Below are 22,164 nucleotides of genomic sequence, written 5' to 3'. Positions count from 1 at the left end.
TGCCACATGGGCCTGGTGTTCATGGGGTCATGAAAGAGACTCTGGATTTCCTGACCATGGGCACGCTTTGCTCGCCTGATGACTCGGTTCAGGCTGGCTCTTGCTGATCTGAGTGCCACCATGTCGCCGGATTTAAATGCCGCATTTCGTGCTCTCAGCATTGCACGTGCCTCGCTGGTCATCCAGGGCTTCTGGTTGGCCCGTATAGTGATGATCTCGGTGACACAGACATCCTCTATGCACTTGTCCATGTACGCAGACACACATGCAGCGTACTCCTCCAGGCTGGTGTGTTGATTGTCAGTCGCAGCCTTCTTGAACATGTCCCAGTCAGTGCACTCAAAGCAGTCCTGTAATGCTGACATAGCTCCCTCTGGCCAGACCCTAACCTGCTTCACAGTGGGGTTTTCTCTGGTGAGCAGGGGCCTGTATGCAGGAATTAGCATCACAGAGAGATGGTCTGAGGAGCCAAGGTGGGGGCGGGGGACTGCGTTGAGTGCCTTCTTGATGTTTGTATAGGCTAGGCCCAGTGTGTTCACTCCCCTGGTTGCAAAGTCCACATGCTGGTAGTAATGTGGGAGAACTGTCTTCATGTTGGCCTGGTTAAAGTCCCCAGCAACAATGAAAACACCATCCGGATGTGCAGTTTGCAGGTCACTGATGGAGCGATAAAGGACATTCAGGGCCTCCTTAGTGTTTGCACTGGGGGGATGTACACGGCTGTGATGGTTATGATAGTAAATTCCCTGGGCAGATAGAAGGGTCTACATTTTATTGTCAAAAACTCAATGTCTGGAGAGCAATGACTTGAGACCACTGTGGCATTATTACACCAGCTGTTATTAGTGTAAATGCACACACCACCGCCCCGGGATTTACCACTGAGAGCGCAGCTCCTGTCCGACCGGAATGTTGTTCGCCCTCCACGCTGATAGCGACGTCGGGAACGGAGGAGTTTAACCATGTCTGTCAAGATCAGGGCGCAGCAGTCTCTCATCTCCCGTTTGGTTATTAAACCCAGCTTCAGATAGTCCAGTTTATTCTCCAAGGGGCGGACGTGAGCGAGCAGAATAGATGGAAGCGGCGTTCTGCAGGGGTTCGCCTTTAGCTTCGCTGTTAGCCCTCCCCGAGTGCCGCACTTCTGCCTCCTGTCGCACCGCCTCCGTCTCCTCCGACAGCGGCTGGGGCTGGGAGGAGGCTCCGCAGCTTTGTCGGCCGCCGGTACCATCCGACGTAGCAGTCCCAGGCTCCGTAGAGTGGCCAGAGTGGCCGGATCCACGGTTGCTGAACTGCTAGATGGACGGAATTCTAGCACAAACTGACAATCAAATACTAGTTGTACTTTGGTACTGAACATTTACTCCTGAAATCTCTGGTCTAAGTGAGTTATTTACTACTAAATCAGGATGCCGTCTGCCAGCCTGATTCATCACTGAAACCTCAATCATCCCCTCTAACATCTTCAGACTTTAAACTCAAAGCTTGTCACCGACTGATTGCTGAAGATAGACACAAAAGGCTGGAGGAACTCAGCGGGACAGGCAGCATCTCTGGAGAGAAGGAATGGGTGACGTTTCGAGCCGAGACCCTTCTTCAGACTCAATCTTTGGTTTAAACCAGCATCTGCAGTTACTTCCAACTAACGGGTCGATTCTGACCGTTTGAAGATGAGTCTTGACACGAAACGTCACCCATTCCTTCTCTCCAGAGATGCTGTTTGTCCCGCTGAGTTACTCCAGCACTTTGTTTCTGTCTTTGGTTTAAACCAGCATCTGCAGTTCCTTCCTACACATACCGACTGATTACTGTTCACTTCAGCTTTGATGGCAACCGGTATTATGGAAGCAAGACCCCATGGCGCTGATGGCGGCGGCAACCCGAGACCCGCTGTTGTTGCGGCTCCTCATCCCCCTCCTCCACCCTCTCCCCCTCATCCCCCTCCCTCTCCGCCGGGCCTGCAGCGGCGGCCCCGACCCCGCCCGGCAGCAGCTCCACAAGGAGCGGCGGCGGCTGCGGAGAGAGGCGGCCTTTGAGGCCCGGAGTGGAGGAGAGAGAAATGGAGGGGTGAGGGAGAGGAGGAGAGAGAAATGGAGGGGTGAGGGAGAGGAGGAGAGAAAAATGGAGGGGTGAGGAGGCGAGGAAGAGGGGAGAGGAGGGGGAGGAGGAGGAGGAGAGGAAGGGGGGGATGAGGGGGAGGTGCAGGGAGAGGGAGAGGATGAGAGAGAATGGTGGCAGGGAGAGGAGGGTGAAAGCGGAAAAAGGGTGAAAGGGAGAGGAGGAGAGAGGGAGGAAGAAAGGAGAGGAGGAGGGGTGAAGGAGAGGAAGTGGAGGGGTGATTCGGAGGTATCCTCTTTCTTCAGGAAACGGGGCTTGAACTCCACTCCACGTTGTTATCCAACCTCATTAACCCCCTCTGGCAGCTTGTTCCAGACACCCACGACCTTCTGTGTGAAAATGTTGTTCCTCAGGTTCCGATTAAATCTTGCACCTCTCACCACAAACCTGTGTCCTCTAGTTCTCGATTCCACTGCTCCGGGTAACAGACTGTGCATTCACCCTGTCTATTCACCTCTTGATCTTATGTACTTTAGCCTCCTGCGCTCCAATTAATAAATCCTTCCCTGCCCAACCTCTCCCTTTCGCTCTGACCCTCAAATCCTGGCACCATCTTCGTGAATCCACTCTGCAGTTGTTTCCAGCATTTTATCCTGCCTTACACTGTCCCAAGCGCTACTCTCCGCTTCCGTGTATATTCAGGACAGTTTAATGTGTAACTGACCCCTCCCTGTGGTAAAGAGCGGGTGAACCCTCCATAGTTCCCGCGGGTGGATTTGTCTCCTTCCTTTAAAATGGTCGTAACGATGGTGAACCTCGGGTGCTCTGGCCGGCGCTCCTCTTCCCAGAGGAAGGCAGACATTGATGGTGAGACTCACCAGCGCCTTCAGTGCACCTGCACAACCTTTGGCCGTCTGAGGAGAAGACTGTTTGAAGATCAGGACACAATTCGCAAGTCCTCAATCATTTTAGAAACAAAGAAAATAGGTGCAGGAGTAGGCCATTCGGCCCTTCGAGCCTGCACCGCCATTCAATATGATCATGGCTGATCATCCAGCTCAGTAACCTGTACCTGCCTTCTCTCCATACCCCCTGATCCCTTTAGCCACAAGGGCCACATCGAACTCCCTCTTAAATATAGCCAATGAACTGGCCTCAACTACCTTCTGTGGGAGGGAATTCCACAGACACCTCTCTCTGTGTGAAGAAATGTTTTGTCATCTCGGTCCTTAAAGACTTCCCCCTTATCCTTAAGCTGTGACCCCTGGTTCTGGACTTCCCCAACATCGGGAACAAACTTCCCGCATCTAGCCCCTCCAACCCCTTAAGAATTTTATATGTTTCAATAAGATCCCCCCTCAGTCTTCTAAATTTCAGTGAGTATAAGCCTAGTCTATCCAGTCTTTCTTCATATGAAAGTCCTGCCATCCCAGGGATCAATCTGGTGAACCTTCTCTGTACTCCCTCTAAGGCTAGAATGTCTTTCCTCAGATTAGGAGACCAAAACTGTACACAATACTCCAGGTGCGGTCTCACCAAGGCCCTGTACATCTGTAGCAGAACCTCCCTGCTCCTATCCTCAAATCCTCTTGCTATGAATGCTAACATACCATTCGCTTTCTTCACTGCCTGCTGCACCTGCACATTTGCTTTCAATGACTGGTGCACCATGACACCCAGGTCTCGTTGCATCTCCCCTTTTCCTAATCGGCCACCATTCAGATAATAGTCTGCTTCCCTGTTCTTGCCACCAAAGTGGATAACCTCACATTTATCCACATTATACTGCATCTGCCATGCATTTGCCCACTCACCTAACCTATTCAAGTCACCCTGCAGCCTCCTAGCATCCACCTCACAGCTAACACTGCCCCCCAGCTTCGTGTCATCCGCAAACTTGGAGATGTTGCATTCAATTCCCTCGTCCAAATTATTAATATATATTGTAAATAACTGGGGTCCCAGCACTGAGCCTTGCGGTACCCTACTAGTCACTGCCTGCCATTCCGAAAAGGACCCGCTTACTCTTTGCTTCCTGTCCGCCAACCAATTCTCTATCCACCTCAACACTGAACCCCCAATACCGTGTGCTTTAAGTTTGTACCCCAATCTCCTATGTGGGACCTTGTCGAAGGCCTTCTGAAAGTCCAGATATAACACATCCACTGGTTCTCCCTTATCCACTCTACTAGTTACATCCTCCAAAAATTCTATAAGATTCGTCAGGCATGATTTGCCTTTCATAAATCCATGCTGACTTTGTCCTATGATTTCACCACTTTCCAAATGTGATGCTATCACATCTTTAATAACTGACTCTAGCATTTCCCCCACTACTGATGTTAGGTTAACTGGTCTATAATTCCCCGTTTTCTCTCTCCCGCCCTTTTTAAAAAGTGGGGTTACATTAGCCACCCTCCAATCCTCAGGAACTACTCCAGAATCTAAAGAGTTTTGAAAAATTATCACTAATGCATCCACTATTTCTGAGGCTACATCGTTAAACACTCTGGGCCTGGGGATCTGGCCCTGGGGATTTATCGGCCTTTAATCCATTTAATTTACCTAACACCACTTCCCGACTAACCTGGATTACCCTCAGTTCCTCCATCTCGTTAGACCCCCGGTCCCCTGCTATTTCCAGCAGATTGTTTATGTCTTCCCTAGTGAAGACAGAACCAAAGTAGTTGTTTAATTGGTCTGCCATCTCCTTGTTCCCTATGATCAATTCACCTGTTTCCGACTGCCAGGGACCTACATTTGTCTTAACTAGTCTTTTTCTCTTCACATATCTATAAAAGCTTTTGCAGTCAGTTTTTATGCTCCCTGCCAGTTTTCTCTCATAATCAATTTTCCCTTTCCTAATTAAGCCCTTTGTCCTCCTCTGCTGGACTCTGAATTTCTCCCAGTCCTCTGGTATGCTACTTTCTCTGGCTAATTTATATGCTTCATCTTTTGTTTTAATACTATCCCTGATTTCCCTTGTTATCCACGGATGCACTATCTTTCCTGGTTTGTTCTTTTGCCAAACTGGGATGAACAATTGTTGTAGTTCATCCATGCAATGTTTAAATGCCTTCGATTGCATGTCCACCGTCAACCCTTTAAGTATAAATTGCCAGTCTATCTTGGACAATTCACGTCTCATACCCTCAAAGTTACCTTTCTCTAAGTTCAGAACACTTGTTTCTGAATTGACTTTGTCACTCTCCATCCTAATGAAGAACTCCACCATATTATGGTCACTTTTGCCCAAGGGGCCTCGCACAACAAGACTGCTAACTAACCCTTCCCCATTACTCAATACCCAGTCTGGAATGGCCTGCTCTCTCGTTGGTTCCTCGACATGTTGGTTTAGAAAACCATCTCACAAACATTCCAAGAAATCCTATTCCTCAGCACCCCTGCCAATTTGGTTCACCCAATCTATATGTAGATTGAAGTCACCCATTATAACTGCTGCACCTTTAGTGCACGCATTTCTAATTTCCTGTTTGATGCTATCCCCAACCTCACTTTAGACAATAGACAATAGGTGCAGGAGTAGGCCATTCGGCCCCTCGAGCCAGCACCGCCATTCAATGTGATCATGGCTGATCATTCTCAATCAGTACCCCGTTACTGCTTTCTCCCCATACCCCCTGACACCGCTATCCTTAAGAGCTCTATCTAGCTCTCTCTTGAATGTCACCACTACTGCTGTTAGGTGGCCTGTACACAACTCCCACTAGCGTTTTCTGCCCCTTAGTGTTTCGCAGCTCTACCCATATCAATTCCACATCCTCCGAGCTAATGTCCTTCCTTTCCACTTCGTTAATCTCCTCTCTAACCAGCAACGCTACCCCACCTCCTTTTCCTTTCTGTCTATCCCGCCTGAATATAGAATATCCCTGGATGTTGAGCTCCCAGCCTTGGTCACTCTGGAGCAATGTCTCCGTAATTCCAACTATATCATAATCATTAATAACTATCTCCACATTTAATTCATCCACCTTATTACGTATACTCCTTGCATTGAGACACAAAGCCTTCAAGCTTGTTTTTACAACACTCTTGCCCCTTATACAATTATGTTGAAAAGTAGCCCTTTTTGATTTTTGCCCTGGATTTGTCTGCCTGCCACTTTTACTTTTCACCTTGCTACCTATGGCTTCTACCCTCATTTTACACCCCTCTGTCCCTCTGCGCATGCTCCCATCCCCCTGCCACATTAGGTTAAATCCTCCCCGACAGCACTAGCAAACTCTCCTCCAAGGACATTGGTTCCATTCCAGCTCAGGTGCAGACCGTCCTGTTTGAACTGGTCCCACCTCTCCCAGAACTGGTTCCAATGTCCTAGAAATTTGAATCCCTCCCCCTTGCACCATTTTTCAAACCACGTATTCATCTAGCACGTGGCACTGGTAGTAATCCAGAGATTATTACCTTTGAGGTCCTACTTTTAAGTTTCTCTCCTAGCTCCCTAAATTCACCTTGTAGGACCTCATCCCGTTTTTTACCTATATCGTTGGTGCCAATGTGCACCACGTCAACTGGCTGTTCACCCTCCCCCTCCAGAAAGTTCTGCAGCCGCTCAGAGACATCCCTGACCCTTGCACCAGGGAGGCAACATACCATCCTGGAGTCTCGTTTGCGACCGCAGAAACGCCTATCTATTCCCCTTACAATTGAATCCCCTATTACTATAGCCTTTCCACTCTTTTTCCTCCCCTCTTTTGCCGCAGAGCCACCCACGGTGCCATGAACTTGGCTGCTGCTGCCTTCCCCTGATGAGCCATCTCCCCCAACAGTATCCAAAATGGCATATCTGTTTAGGAGGGAGATGACCGCAGGGGACTCCTGTACTACCTGCCTACTGCTACGCAGGTTAGTGGCGACCCGTTTCCTTTCTGTCCGCTTATCTTTTATCTGCGGTGTGGCCACGACCTTCTCAGCATCGTGGATGCTCCAATATGAGTCCAACCACAGCTCCAACCGTTCAATGCGGTCTGCCAGGAGCTGCAGCTGGACACACTTCCTGCACACGTACTCATCAGGGACACCGACAATATCCCTGATCTCCCACATGTTGCAGGATGAGCATTCCATGGGGCCGATCTCACCTGACATGTCTTACCCTCAAATTAAATCAAATCCCTCTTAATCCTTTAAACTGTACCTTTACTAAAAAGCACTAAACCCTTAACTCACTGAACCCTTAACTAAAAGTACGAATAAAATGCAGAAATACAACCCCGGGGTTACGCCCAATCAGCTGCTTCCTCTAGTCCGCTTCCACCAATCAGCGGCATCCTCCAGACCACTTCTTTTGAAGTGTGAAGGAACGTTTTTAAACCAACGCTGCACCAACCGCTCCTGGGCCCCGCCCACACGCTGCACCAACCGCTCCAACTGCTCCTGGGCCCCGCCCACACGCTGCTCCAACCGCTCCTGGGCCCCGCCCACACGCTGCACCAACCGCTCCTGGGCCCCGCCCACACGCTGCACTAACCGCTCCTGGGCCCCGCCCACACGCTGCTCCAACCGCTCCTGGGCCCCGCCCACACGCTGCACCAACCGCTCCTGGGCCCCGCCCACACGCTGCACCAACCGCTCTTGGGCCCCGCCCACACGCTGCTCCAACCGCTCCTGGGCCCCGCCCACACGCTGCTCCAACCGCTCCTGGGCCCCGCCCACGCGCTGCTCCAACCGCTCCTGGGCCCCGCCCACACGCTGCTCCAACCGCTCCTGGGCCACGCCCACACGCTGCTCCAACCGCTCCTGGGCCCCGCCCACACGCTGCACCAACCGCTCCTGGGCCCCGCCCACACGCTGCACCAACCGCTCTTGGGCCCCGCCCACACGCTGCTCCAACCGCTCCTGGGCCCCGCCCACACGCTGCTCCAACCGCTCCTGGGCCCCGCCCACACGCTGCTCCAACCGCTCCTGGGCCCCGCAGTGGAGGAGAGAGAAATGGAGGGGTGAGGGAGAGGAGGAGAGAGAAATGGAGGGGTGAGGGAGAGGAGGAGAGAGAAATGGAGGGGTGAGGGAGAGGAGGAGAGAGAAATGGAGGGGTGAGGGAGAGGAGGAGAGAGAAATGGAGGGGTGAGGGAGAGGAGGAGAGAGAAATGGAGGGGTGAGGGAGAGGAGGAAAGGGAAATGGAGGGGTGAGGCGGAGAGGGAGAGGAGGGGTGAGGGGAAGGAGAGGGATGAGGGAGAGGTGGAGAGGAAGAGGGGGAGGAGGAGGTGCAGGGAGAGGATGAGAGGGAGAGGAGGAGTGAGGGGGAGGTGGAGCAAGAGGAGGGGTGATTCGAAGGTATCCTCTTTGTTCAGGAAACGGGGCTTCAACTCCACTCCACGTTGTTGTCCAGCCTCACTTACCCCCTCTGGCAGCTTGTTCCAGACACCCACGACCTTCTGTGTGAAAATGTTGTTCTTCAGTTTCTGATTAAATCTTGCACCTCTCACCACAAACCTGTGTCCTCTAGTTCTCGATTCCACTGCTCCGGGTAACAGACTGTGCATTCACCCTGTCTATTCGCCGCTGATCTTATGCACTTCAGCCTCCTGCGCTCCAATTAATAAATCCTTCCCTGCCCAACCTCTCCCTTTCGCTCTGACCCTCAAATCATGGCACCATCTTCGTGAATCCACTCTGCAGTTGTTTCCAGCATTTTATCCTGCCTTACACTGTCCCAAGCGCTACTCTCCGCTTCCGTCTATATTCAGGACAGTTTAATGTGTAACTGAACCCTCCCTGTGGTAGAGAGCGGGGGAATCCTCCATAGTTTCCGCGGGTGGATTTGTCTCCTTCCTTTAAAATGGTCGTAACGATGGTGACCCTCGGGTGCTCTGGCCGGCGCTCCTCTTCCCAGAGGATGGCAGACATTGATGGTGAAACTCACCAGCGCCTTCAGTGCACCTGCACAACCTTTGGCCGTCTGAGGAGAAGACTGTTTGAAGATCCGGACACAATTCGCAAGTCCTCAATCATTTTGTCACACACCTGTCTTTTCATCTCTGGCCTTTGTCCAACCGTCTGACTATCAACTCCCTCTCCCCCCTCAGCTGTGTCAACCTATTGCCAGCCAGGCTTTGTCCTGCCCCCTTCCTCCCTTAGTTATTCCATCTCCCACCCCCTACAATCAGTCTGAAGAAGGGTCCCAACCCGAAACATAAGCTGTCCATGTTCTCCAGATGTGCTGCTTGACCCACAGACTTACTCCAGCACTTTGTACTTTTTTGGGGTAAACCTGCATCTGCAGTTCTTTGTTTTTGCATCTTCACGTTGAACATTTGCGTCAAATTTACATTCATTCCTCTAGACGGCGGCGTGCGCAGTGGACATGCGTTTTGAACCAGGAAGTGGCGGAGTTAAAAAATGGCTTCGAAAGAACAGGTCGAGAGTTTAACCGAGGAGGTAGTTTGTCCCATCTGCCTGGATTTCTTCACCGATCCGGTGTCACTGGAGTGTGGACACTACTTCTGCCGCTCCTGTATCACACAGAGTTGGGACAGGGAGGGGAGAAACTCCTGCCCGGAATGTAGAGAGGTGTTTACAGACCGCACCCTCAGGGTGAGTCGGGCCTTGGCGAGACTGGCTGAGAAAGCTCGAACACTGAGCCTGAATCGGACAGAGAAGGAAAGTAAACTTCACTGCGAGGAACATCAGGAAGAACTGAAACTGTTTCGTGAAACTGACAAGAAGCTGATCTGTGTGGTTTGTGCAGCTGGGCGGGAACACAGAGATCGCCGCTTCATGCCGGTTAAAGAAGCTGTTGAAAACTACAAGGTAAAAGCAAACCGATTTTAATCGCATCATTGTTTAATTCCATTTTTACTGTTCAACAATTTAATTTTCTGATTCCCAAACACAATTCCAGGATCAGGTGAAATCTTCTATCAAATCTCTCACGAAAAAGAAATCAGGGATCCAGCAAATGGAGCAGCAACAGAAAGAGAAGATTTCTGGAGTTCTGGTGAGGCTTTTAAGTTTCGATTTCCTGATCTTGTGCAGGTTTGATCCCTGTGACGCGTGTAATAACAGGGCAGCGCAGTGACACAAATAGTCACGAATAGTCTTCCAGTTCTGGTGAGCGGGTTCGATCCTGACCTCAGGTGCTGCAGTGAAAATAGGTGCAGGAGTAGGCCATTCGGCCATTCGAGCCAGCACCGTCATTCAATATGATCATGGCCTACCCTTTATTCATAAACTATAACCCCTGGTTCTGGACTCCCCCAACATCGGGAACAATTTTCCTGCACCTAGCCTCTCCAATCCCTAAAGAATTTTACATGTTTCTATAAGATCCTATCAAATCCTTCTAAATTCCAGTGAATACAAGCCCAGTCGACCCATTCAGAATCATGCTGAAGAAGGGTCTCGACCCGAAACGTCACCCATTCCCTCTCTCCTAGATGCTGCCTGACCTGCTGAGTTACTCCAGCATTTTGTGATACATTCTTTCATCATATGTCAGTCCCGCCATCCCAGTAATTAACCTGATATACCTACACTGCACTCCCTCAATAGCAAGAATGTCCTTCCTTAAATTAGGAGAACAAACAGCACACAATTTTCCAGGTGTGGCCTCAACAAGACCCTGCACAACTGCAGTAGGACCTCCTTGCTCCTAAACTCAAATCCTCTCACAATGAAGGACAACATGCCATTAGTTTTCTTCACTGCCTGCTGTTCCTGCATGCTTACTTTCATTGACTGATGGACAAGGACACTAAAGTTAACTAAAAAGGCAATACGGGGAGAAAAGATGAGGTACGAGGGTAAACTAGCCAATAATATAAAAGAGGATAGCAAAAGTTTTTTTAGGTACGTGAAGAGGAAAAAAATAGTCAAGGCAAATGTGGGTCCCTTGAAGACAGAAGCAGGGGAATTTATTATGGGGAACAAAGAAATGGCAGACGAGTTAAACCGTTACTTTGGATCTGTCTTCACTGAGGAAGATACACACAATCTCCCAAATGTTCTAGGGGCCGGAGAACCTAGGGTGATGGAGGAACTGAAGGAAATCCACATTAAGTAGGAAATGGTTTTGGGTAGACTGATGGGACTGAAGGTTGATAAATCCCCAGGGCCTGATGGTCTGCATCCCAGGGTACTTAAGGAGGTGGCTCTAGAAATAGTGGAAGCATTGGAGATCATTTTTCAATGTTCTATAGATTCAGGATCAGTTCCTGTGGATTGGAGGATAGCAAATGTTATCCCACTTTTTAAGAAAGGAGGGAGAGAGAAAACGGGTAATTATAGACCAGTTAGTCTGACATCAGTGGTGGGTAAGATGCTGGAGTCAATTATAAAAGACGAAATTGCTGAGCATTTGGATAGCAGTAACAGGATCATTCCGAGTCAGCATGGATTTACGAAGGGGAAATCATGCTTGACAAATCTACTGGAATTTTTTGAGGATGTAACTAGGAAAATTGACAGGGGAGTCGGTGGATGTGGTGTACCTCGACTTTCAGAAAGCCTTCGACAAGGTCCCACATAGGAGATTAGTGGGCAAAATTAGAGCACATGGTATTGGGGGTAGGGTACTGACATGGATAGAAAATTGGTTGACAGACAGAAAGCAAAGAGTGGGGATAAATGGGTCCCTTTCGGAATGGCAGGCAGTGACCAGTGGGGTACCGCAAGGTTCGGTGCTGGGACCCCAGTTATTTACGATATACATTAATGACTTAGATGAAGGGATTAAAAGTACCATTAGCAAATTTGCAGATGATACTAAGCTGGGGGGTAGTGTGAATTGTGAGGAAGATGCAATAAGACTGCAGGGTGACTTGGACAGGTTGTGTGAGTGGGAGGATACATGGCAGATGCAGTTTAATGTAGATAAGTGTGAAGTTATTCACTTTGGAAGTAAGAATAGAAAGGCAGATTATTATCTGAATGGTGTCAAGTTAGGAAGAGGGGATGTTCAACGAGATCTGGGTGTCCTAGTGCATCAGTCACTGAAAGGAAGCATGCAGGTACAGCAGGCAGTGAAGAAAGCCAATGGAATGTTGGCCTTCATAACAAGAGGAGTTGAGTATAGGAGCAAAGAGGTCCTTCTACAGTTGTACCGGGCCCTGGTGAGACCGCACCTGGAGTACGGTTTGCAGTTTTGGTCTCCAAATTTGAGGAAGGATATTCTTGCTATTGAGGGTGTGCAGCGTAGGTTAATTCCCGGAATGGCGGGACTGTCATATGTTGAAAGGCTGGAGCAATTAGGCTTGTATACACTGGAATTTAGAAGGATGAGGGGGGTCTTATTGAAACATATAAGATAATTAGGGGATTGAACACATTAAAGGCAGGAAACATGTTCCCAATGTTGGGGGAGTCCAGAACAAGGGGCCACAGTTTAAGAATAAGGGGTAGGCCATTTAGAACGGAGATGAGGAAGAACTTTTTCAGTCAGAGAGTGGTGAAGGTGTGGAATTCTCTGCCTCAGAAGGCAGTGGAGGCCAGTTCGTTGGATGCTTTTAAGAGAGAGCTGGATAGAGCTCTTAAGGATAGCGGAGTGAGGGGGTATGGGGAGAAGGCAGGAAGGGGGTACTGATTGAGAGTGATCAGCCATGATCGCATTGTATGGCGGTGCTGGCTCGAAGGGCTGAATGGCCTACTCCTGCACCTATTGTCTATTGTCTATTGACACCCGGGTCTCGTTGTACCTCCCCTTATCCTAATCTGACACCATTCAGATAATAATCTGCCTTCTTGTTCTTGCCACCAAAGTGGATAACGTCATATTTATTCACATTTTACTGCATCTGCCATGCATCTGCCCACTCACCCAACCTGTCCAACTCACCCTGCAGCCTCACAACATCCTCCTCGCAGCTCACACTGCCGCCCAGCTTTGTGGCATCCGCAAACTTGGAGATGTTACATTTAATTCCCTCAGAAGGCAGTAGTGAGTTTGGGGATGGCATCAAACAGGAAATTAGAAATGCGTGCACTAAAGGTGCAGCAGTTATAATGGGTGACTTCAATCTACATATAGATTAGGTGAACCAAATTGGCAGGGGTGCTGAGGAAGAGGATTTCTTGGAATGTTTGTGAGATGGTTTTCTAAACCAACATGTCGAGGAACCAATGAGAGAGCAGGCCATTCTAGACTGGGTATTGAGTAATGAGGAAGGGTTAGTTAGCAGTCTTGTTGTGCGAGGCCCCTTGGGCAAAAGTGACCATAATAATCTTTGGTGGTAATAATCTCTGGATTACTACCAGTGCCACGTGCTAGATGAATACGTGGTTTGAAAAATGGTGCAAGGGGGAGGGATTCAAATTTCTAGGACATTGGAACCAGTTCTGGGAGAGGTGGGACCAGTTCAAACAGGACGGTCTGCACCTGAGCTGGAATGGAACCAATGTCCTTGGAGGAGAGTTTGCTAGTGCTGTCGGGGAGGATTTAACCTAATGTGGCAGGGGGATGGGAGCATGCGCAGAGGGACAGAGGGGTGTAAAATGAGGGTAGAAGCCATAGGTAGCAAGGTGAAAAGTAAAAGTGGCAGGCAGACAAATCCAGGGCAAAAATCAAAAAGGGCTACTTTTCAACATAATTGTATAAGGGGCAAGAGTGTTGTAAAAACAAGCTTGAAGGCTTTGTGTCTCAATGCAAGGAGTATACGTAATAAGGTGGATGAATTAAATGTGGAGATAGTTATTAATGATTATGATATAGTTGGAATTACGGAGACATTGCTCCAGAGTGACCAAGGCTGGGAGCTCAACATCCAGGGATATTCTATATTCAGGCGGGATAGACAGAAAGGAAAAGGAGGTGGGGTAGCGTTGCTGGTTAGAGAGGAGATTAACGAAGTGGAAAGGAAGGACATTAGCTCGGAGGATGTGGAATTGATATGGGTAGAGCTGCGAAACACTAAGGGGCAGAAAACGCTAGTGGGAGTTGTGTACAGGCCACCTAACAGCAGTAGTGGTGACATTCAAGAGAGAGCTAGATAGAGCTCTTAAGGATAGCGGTGTCAGGGGGTATGGGGAGAAAGCAGTAACGGGGTACTGATTGAGAATGATCAGCCATGATCACATTGAATGGCGGTGCTGGCTCGAGGGGCCGAATGGCCTACTCCTGCACCTATTGTCTATTGTCTAAAGTGAGGTTGGGGATAGCATCAAACAGGAAATTAGAAATGCGTGCACTAAAGGTGCAGCAGTTATAATGGGTGACTTCAATCTACATATAGATTGGGTGAACCAAATTGGCAGGGGTGCTGAGGAATAGGATTTCTTGGAATGTTTGTGAGATGGTTTTCTAAACCAACATGTCGAGGAACCAACGAGAGAGCAGGCCATTCCAGACTGGGTATTGAGTAATGGGGAAGGGTTAGTTAGCAGTCTTGTTGTGCGAGGCCCCTTGGGCAAAAGTGACCATAATATGGTGGAGTTCTTCATTAGGATGGAGAGTGACAAAGTCAATACAGAAACAAGTGTTCTGAACTTAAAGAAAGGTAAGTTTGAGGGTATGAGACGTGAATTGTCCAAGATAGACTGGCAATTTATACTTAAAGGGTTGACGGTGGACATGCAATGGAAGGCATTTAAAGATTGCATGGATGAACTACAACAATTGTTCATCCCAGTTTGGCAAAAGAACAAACCAGGAAAGGTAGTGCATCCGTGGATAACAAGGGAAATCAGGGATAGTATTAAAACAAAAGATGAAGCATATAAATTAGCCAGAGAAAGTAGCATACCAGAGGACTGGGAGAAATTCAGAGTCCAGCAGAGGAGGACAAAGGGCTTAATTAGGAAAGGGAAAATAGATTATGAGAGAAAACTGGCAGGGAACATAAAAACTGACTGCAAAAGCTTTTATAGATATGTGAAGAGAAAAAGACTAGTTAAGACAAATGTAGGTCCCTGGCAGTCGGAAACAGGTGAATTGATCATAGGGAACAAGGAGATGGCAGACCAATTGAACAACTACTTTGGTTCTGTCTTCACTAGGGAAGACATAAACAATCTGCCGGAAATAGCAGGGGACCGGGGGTCTAACGAGATGGAGGAACTGAGGGTAATCCAGGTTAGTCGGGAAGTGGTGTTAAGTAAATTAAATGGATTAAAGACCGATAAATCCCCAGGGCCAGATAGGCTGCATCCCAGAGTGCTTAACGAAGTAGCCTCAGAAATGGTGGATGCATTAGTGATAATTTTTCAAAACTCTTTCGGTTCTGGAGTAGTTCCTGAGGATTGGAGGGTAGCTAATGTAACCCCACTTTTTAAAAAGGGAGGGAGAGAGAAAACGGGGAATTATAGACCAGTTAGCCTAACATCGGTAGTGGGGAAAATGCTAGTCAGTTATTAAAGATGTGATAGCATCACATTTGGAAAGTGGTAAAATCATCGGACAAAGTCAGCATAGATTTATGAAAGGCAAATCATGCCTGACGAATCTTATAGAATTTTTCGAGGATGTAACTAGTAGAGTGGATAAGGGAGAACCAGTCGATGTGTTATATCTGGACTTTCAGAAGGCCTTCGACAAGGTCTCACATAGGAGATTGGGGTACAAACTTAAAGCACACGGTATTGGGGATTCAGTGTTGAGGTGGATAGAGAATTGGTTGGCGGACAGGAAGCAAAGAGTAGGAAAAAACGGGACCTTTTCGGAATGGCAGGCAGTGACTAGTGGGGTACCGCAAGGCTCAGTGCTGGGACCCCAGTTATTTACAATATATATTAATGATTTGGACGAGGGAATTGAATGCAACATCTCTAAGTTTGCAGATGACACGAAGCTGGGTGGCAGTGTTAGCTGCGAGGAGGATGCTAGGAGGCTGCAGAGTGACTTGGATAGATTAGCAGAGTGGGCAAATGCATGGCAGATGCAATATAATGTGGATAAATGTGATGTTATCCACTTTGGCGGCAAGAACAGGAAAGCAGAGTATTACCTGAATGGTGGCCAATTAGGAAAAGGGGAGATGCAACGTGACCTGGGTGTCATGGTGCACCAGTCATTGAAAGCAAGCGTGCAGGTGCAGAAGGCAGTGAAGAAAGCGAATGGTATGTTAGTATTCATAGCAAGAGGATTTGAGTATAGGAGCAGGGAGGTTCTGCTGCTGTTATACAGGGCCTTGGTGAGACCGCACCTGGAGTATTGTGTACAGTTTTGGTCTCCTAATCTGAGGAAAGACATTCTAGCCTTAGAGGGAGTACAGAGAAGGTTCACCAGATTGATCCCTGGGATGGCAGGACTTTCATATGAAGAAAGACTGGATAGACTAGGCTTATACTCGCTGGGATTTAGGAGATTGAGGGGGGATCTTATTGAAACATATAAAATTCTTAAGGGGTTGGAGAGGCTAGATGCGGGAAGATTGTTCCCGATGTTGGGGAAGTCCAGAACCAGGGGTCACAGCTTAAGGATAAGGGGGAAGTCTTTTAGGACCGAGATGAGAAAACATTTCTTCACACAGAGAGTGGTGAGTCTGTGGAATTCTCTGCCACAGAAGGTAGTTGAGGCCAGTTCATTGGCTATATTTAAGAGGGAGTTAGATGTGGCCCTTATGGATAAAGGGATCAGGGGGTATGGAGAGAAGGCAGGTACAGGTTACTGAGCTGGATGATCAGCCATGATCATATTGAATGGCGGTGCAGGCTCGAAGGGCCGAATGGCCTACGCCTGCACCTATTTTCTATGTTTCTATGTTTCTTCTGAATCATTAATATATATTGTAAATAACTGCGGTCCCAGCAATGAGCCTTGCGGCACCCCACTAGGGGGTGGTGGACGGATAAATGGGAATTAATGGGCACTTGAAAAGGAATAGGCAGCTGGGAATTGCATTAGGGGTAGAGGATTGATGGGTTATCAGATTACCCTCACAAAAGTTCAGAAGCATTTAGACAAACTATTGAAATGCCAAAGCAAATAAAAAATGCACAGGACAAATGTCACCGTCAACGTCTGAGGGGAACACAATCAGTGACATCACATATTGATCTTCACCTTTCATTTCACAGGAACAGTCACACAACCTTCAGTCCAAGATCACAACCCAGTTTGCTGAACTGCACCAGATTCTCACTGAGAAAGAGCAGCGCGTACAGGCAGATATCCGGGAGGAAGAGAAGAGGATTCTGAATAGAATGAAGAAAAATCTTGGAGAGATCGAAGAGAATTTAAAATCTATTCAGGAGGAACTCTCTAAGTTGCAGCAGCAGATGGATCAAAAGGACAATGTGGTGTTTCTGAAGGTGAGGGGTTACACCACAGTCTGGCGAAGTGAAAGTGCAGTCACAAAATGGAGGGGGATATTTCAGAAATACATGCTGCATTTACCAGTAATTCAGAACTGGGTAAATGTTTCATCTGTTCCAGCTGTTGTTCCCAAACTAATTGGCCTCCTGCATAATCTATGGGATCTCAGGACTGCCTGGCCGGAATGTAGAGAGGTGTTTGTGTTCTGTGGAGTTGAGAACTACGACGGGTGATCCTATATCTGATCCCAAGCACCACGAATGGACAGAGGACAGTAAATCTCTGGGATTCTCCAACCAAGAGACTCTGAGAGGTTTAACCTGTTAGACGTATTTATACCAGAGGAAGATACATTTTTGAAAATTCAGTGAACTGAAATGAAAGGGAATGGGACAAAGCGGAGGAGTTCGTTCCTGGGCTAGATCAGCCATGACCACATTGTGGGGATTAACATTGAAATCTAGAACGTGGCGCACACAGCAGATTGATCATCTATATCCGGTTCCCATCAGCAGTGGGCGGTCACCTTGGGGGAATTTGCTCTGTTTGTTTTACCCACCTTTGTTCACCATAGAATGACATCCCATTCTACATCATAGACCAGGCCATTCGGCCCATCCTATCCAGTCAGGATTTCTGCTCCACTCAACATCCCTCCCATCTACTCACCACAATAGCCCGAATTCCAGGAGTGCTCACGTGTTTATCCCGCTCGCCCTTAAATGTATCTCTGCTGTTGTCTTCATTCCCTCCAATGCAAGTGAGGTCCATGTTCTCATAAATGTGAGGTTATCCACTTTGGCGGCAAGAACAGGAAAGCAGAGTATTACCTGAATGGTGGCCAATTAGGAAAAGGGGAGATGCAACATGACCTGGGTGTCATGGTGCACCAGTCATTGAAAGCAAGTGTGCAGGTGCAGCAGGCAGTGAAGAAAGCGAATGGTATGTTAGCATTCATAGCAAGAGGATTTGAGTATAGGAGCAGGGAGGTTCTGCTGCAGTTGTACAGGGCCTTGGTGAGACCGCACCTGGAGTATTGTGTACAGTTTTGGTCTCCTAATTCTTCAAGTCATTCTAGCATTAGAGGGGGTACAGAGAAGGTTCACCAGATTGATCCCTGGGATGGCAGGACTTTCATATGAAGAAAGACTGGATAGACTAGGCTTATACTCGCTGGAATTTAGAAGACTGAGGGGGGATCTTATTGAAACATATAAAATTCTTAAGGGGTTGGAGAGGCGAGATGCGGGAAGATTGTTCCCGATGTTGGGGAAGTCCAGAACCAGGGGTCACAGCTTAAGGATAAGGGGGAAGTCTTTTAGGACCGAGATGAGAAAACATTTCTTCACACAGAGAGTGGTGAGTCTGTGGAATTCTCTGCCACAGAAGGTAGTTGAGGCCAGTTCATTGGCTATATTTAAGAGGGAGTTAGATGTGGCCCTTGTGGCTAAAGGGATCAGGGGGTATGGAGAGAAGGCAGGTACAGGTTACTGAGCTGGATGATCAGCCATGATGATATTGAATGGCGGTGCAGGCTCGAAGGGCGAATGGCTTCTCCTGCACCTATTTTCTATGTTTCTATGACTGCATTCCTTTCGGTATTTGTTGAAGTCGACGTTACATTTCAGCTTTGATTTTTGCTCTCCCATCGATTAGAGCTATTATTTCATCCTCACCCATTTAAATGCACCGATAAACTTAAATCCTATCTCATCATTCTTCAGATAAAATCCCACGACCTGCCCAGTCTTTACATTGAGCTCCATCCTCTCAGTTATAGCATCATTCTCATGAACATTCCTTTTGCTTTTCCCCATCGTTCTATATCTCTATGGCAATATCAGCTTTCTATCTGCATGGCAGCGGCGATAAGAGTTGGGAAATGGGAATTATCAGAGGGTTGTAGAAATGTGGAGAAATCCCCACTGTCGGGATGAGGACGGTCCATCTCAGTCAATTGAGATTTGTGTTTTATTTCTTTCAGGGGGAAGCTGGTCGCAAGCGAAGGTAGGACATGCTCTTGACGGAAACATTGTAAGTTTTCGTGGAACAGTTCAAAACATTTCTAATGCTCAGTTGATAACCGGCTGTTAAATATTCGCAGGGTTCGTGATGAAGCCAAACCACTGTCGGTGGTAGAGGAGGCCTTGCCGATTGAAAAGTTTCATTGCCCTGTTTCATTCAACACAACATTTAAAGAAACATCTGATGACTTCAAGCAAGGTAAAGCTTATACCTTTTCCATTGTTCTTGTTCCTGACATCTTGAAGTAAGATGTGTACGAAAGAACTGCAGTTGCAGGTTTAAATGGAAAGTAGACACAAAATGCTGGAGTGACTCAGCGGGACAGGCAGCATCTCAGTCGAGAAGGAATGGGTGATGTTTCAGATCTGGACACTTCTTCAGTCTGAAGAAGGGTCTCGACCCGAAACGTCACCCATTCCTTCTCTCCAGAGCTGCTCCCTATCCCGCTGAGTTACTCCAGCATTTTGTGTCTACCTTTGATTGGTCTATCTTTAAGTTATACAAAGATGCAAAGATTAATGTTATTTTGAACTGAAGGGAAATTGAAGATTTGATCTCCCACCAAGCTCATCTGCTGGGAAGCATCACAGAGTCAGAGAGCTTTGTAGCACAGCAACAGGCCCTTTGACTCGACTCGACCATGCCAACCACGTTGCCCAACCAAGTTAGCCCCACTTGCCTGAGTCTGGCTCATATCCTTCCAAGTCTTTCTTATTCACGTATCTACACAATTCTCTGTGAACTGTTGTAATTGTACCTGCCTCGACCACTTCCTCTGTCAGATCGTTCCACATCTACACTACCCACTGACTGAAAAACCTGCTCATCAGGTCCTTTTTATTGTTTCCACTCTCACCTTAAACTGATGCACTCGAGGTTTAGACTCTCCGATCTTGGGTAAAGTATTGCGGCTAATCACCTTGTCTGTGCATCTTATACACATCTATAATGTCTCTCTGACAGGCTTCCAAGAAAAAATGTCCCAGTCTGAATAGTCTCTTTCAGGAATGAGTAGATTAACCTATGATGAGCGTTTGTCGGCATTGGGCCTGTACTCGCTGTTGCTCAGAGGAATGAGGGGGGATCTCATTGAAAAATACAGAATAGTGAAAGGTTTGGATAGAATGGATGAGGAGAGGATGTTTCCATTAGTGAGTGAGTCTAGGACTAGATATTTATTTACAAAAATGCTGGAGTAACTCAGTAGGTCAGGCAGCATCTCAGGAGAGAAGGAAAGGGTGATGTTTCGGGTGGGACAAAGGAAGGATGTAGGTGGAGACAGGAAGACAGAGGGAGAACTGGGAAGGGGGAGGGGAAGAGAGGGACAGAGGAACTATCTAAAGACAATAGACAATAGGTGCAGGAGGAGGCCATTCGGCCCTTCGAGCCAGCACCGCCATTCAATGTGATCATGGCTGATCATTCTCAATCAGTACCCCGTTCCTGCCTTCTCCCCATACCCCCTGACTCCGCTATCCTTAACAGCTCTATCCAGCTCTCTCTTGAATGCATTCAGAGAATTGGCCTCCACTGCCTTCTGAGGCAGAGAATTCCACAGATTCACAACTCTCTGACTGAAAAAGTTTTTCCTCATCTCAGTTCTAAATGGCTTATTCTTAAACTGTGTTCTGGACTCCCCCAACATTGGGAACATGTTTCCTGCCTCTAACGTGTCCAACCCCTTAATAATCTTATACGTTTCGATAAGATCTCCTCTCATCCTTCCAAATTCCAGTGTATACATGCCTAGTCGCTCCAGTCTTTCAACATATGAAAGTCCCGCCATTCCGGGAATTAACCTAGTAAACCTACAGTGCACGCCCTCAATAGCAAGAATATCCTTCCTCAAATTTGGAGACCAAAGCTGCACACAGTATTCCAGGTGCGGTCTCACCAGGGCCCTGTACAACTGCAGCAGGACCTCTTTGCTCCTATACTCAACTCCTCTTGTTATGAAGGCCAACATTCCATTGGCTTTCTTCACTGCCTGCTGTACCAGCATGCTTCCTTTCAGTGACTGATGCACTAGGACACCCAGATCTCGTTGTACGTCCCCTGTTCCTAACTTGACACCATTCAGATAATACTCTGCCTTCCTATTCTTACAACCAAAGTGGATAACCTCACACTTATCCACATTAAATTGCATCTGCCATTTCACACAACCTGTCCAAGTCACCCTGCAACCTCATAGCATCTTCCTCACAGTTCACACGACCACCCAGCTTTGTATCATCTGCAAATTTGCTAATGGTACTTTTAATCCCTTCATCCAAGTCATTAATGTATATTGTAAATAGGTGTGGTCCCAGCACCGAGCCTTGCGGTACTCCACAAGTTACCTCCTGCCATTCTGAAAGGGACGCATTTATCCCCACTCTTTGCTCTCTGTCTGTCAACCAATTTTCTATCCATGTCAGTACCCTACCTCCAATACCATGTGCTCTAATTTTGCCCACTAATCTCCTATGTGGAACCTTGTCAAAGGCTTTCTGAAAGTCAAGGTACACCACATCCACCAGCTCTCCCCTGTCAATTTTCCTGGTTACATCCTCAAAGAATTCCAGAAGATTAGTCAAGCATGATTTCCCCTTTGTAAATCCATGCTGACTCGGAACAATCATGTTACTACTATCCAAATGCTCCGCAATTTCGTCTTTTATAATTGACTCCAGCATCTTCCCCACCACTGATGTAAGACTAACTGGTCTATAATTTCCTTTTTTCTCTCTCCCTCCTTTCTTAAAAAGTGGGACAACATTAGCTACCCTCCAATCCACAGGAACTGATCCTGAATCTATAGAACATTGGAAAATTATCACCAATGCGTCCACAATTTCTAGCGCCACCTCCTTAAGTTGTCTGGGATGGAGACCAT

The 22,164-nt window shown here is 47.7% G+C and overlaps 1 protein-coding gene across 1 annotated transcript; it reads left to right on the top strand.

Moving 5' to 3' along the window:
* Positions 1 to 5,949: 5,949 nt before the first annotated feature.
* On the top strand, positions 5,950 to 19,272 carry LOC144591317 (zinc-binding protein A33-like). Its single transcript, XM_078395555.1, has 5 exons — positions 5,950 to 5,991; positions 9,542 to 9,826; positions 9,918 to 10,013; positions 17,024 to 17,257; positions 19,246 to 19,272. The coding sequence occupies exons 1-5, from the start codon at positions 5,950 to 5,952 to the stop codon at positions 19,270 to 19,272; spliced, it is 684 nt and encodes a 227-aa protein (XP_078251681.1).
* Positions 19,273 to 22,164: the final 2,892 nt, after the last annotated feature.

Source organism: Rhinoraja longicauda, unplaced genomic scaffold (genome assembly GCF_053455715.1).
Source record: "Rhinoraja longicauda isolate Sanriku21f unplaced genomic scaffold, sRhiLon1.1 Scf000858, whole genome shotgun sequence".
In the NCBI taxonomy this organism is placed as follows: Eukaryota; Metazoa; Chordata; class Chondrichthyes; order Rajiformes; family Arhynchobatidae; genus Rhinoraja; species Rhinoraja longicauda.
Note: the sequence above shows the minus strand (reverse complement) of the source record. Positions and strands in the feature narration are given on the sequence as shown.

Bases quoted from the DNA above. Each gene is read 5' to 3' on its own strand.
- LOC144591317 (XM_078395555.1), top strand. From the start codon at position 5,950: ATGTTGAGCTCCCAGCCTTGGTCACTCTGGAGCAATGTCTCC. The intron at 9,827-9,917 runs GTAAAAGCAAAC...ACACAATTCCAG, and splicing joins AAGCTGTTGAAAACTACAAG to GATCAGGTGAAATCTTCTAT. The intron at 17,258-19,245 runs GTGAGGGGTTAC...TATTTCTTTCAG, and splicing joins ACAATGTGGTGTTTCTGAAG to GGGGAAGCTGGTCGCAAGCG.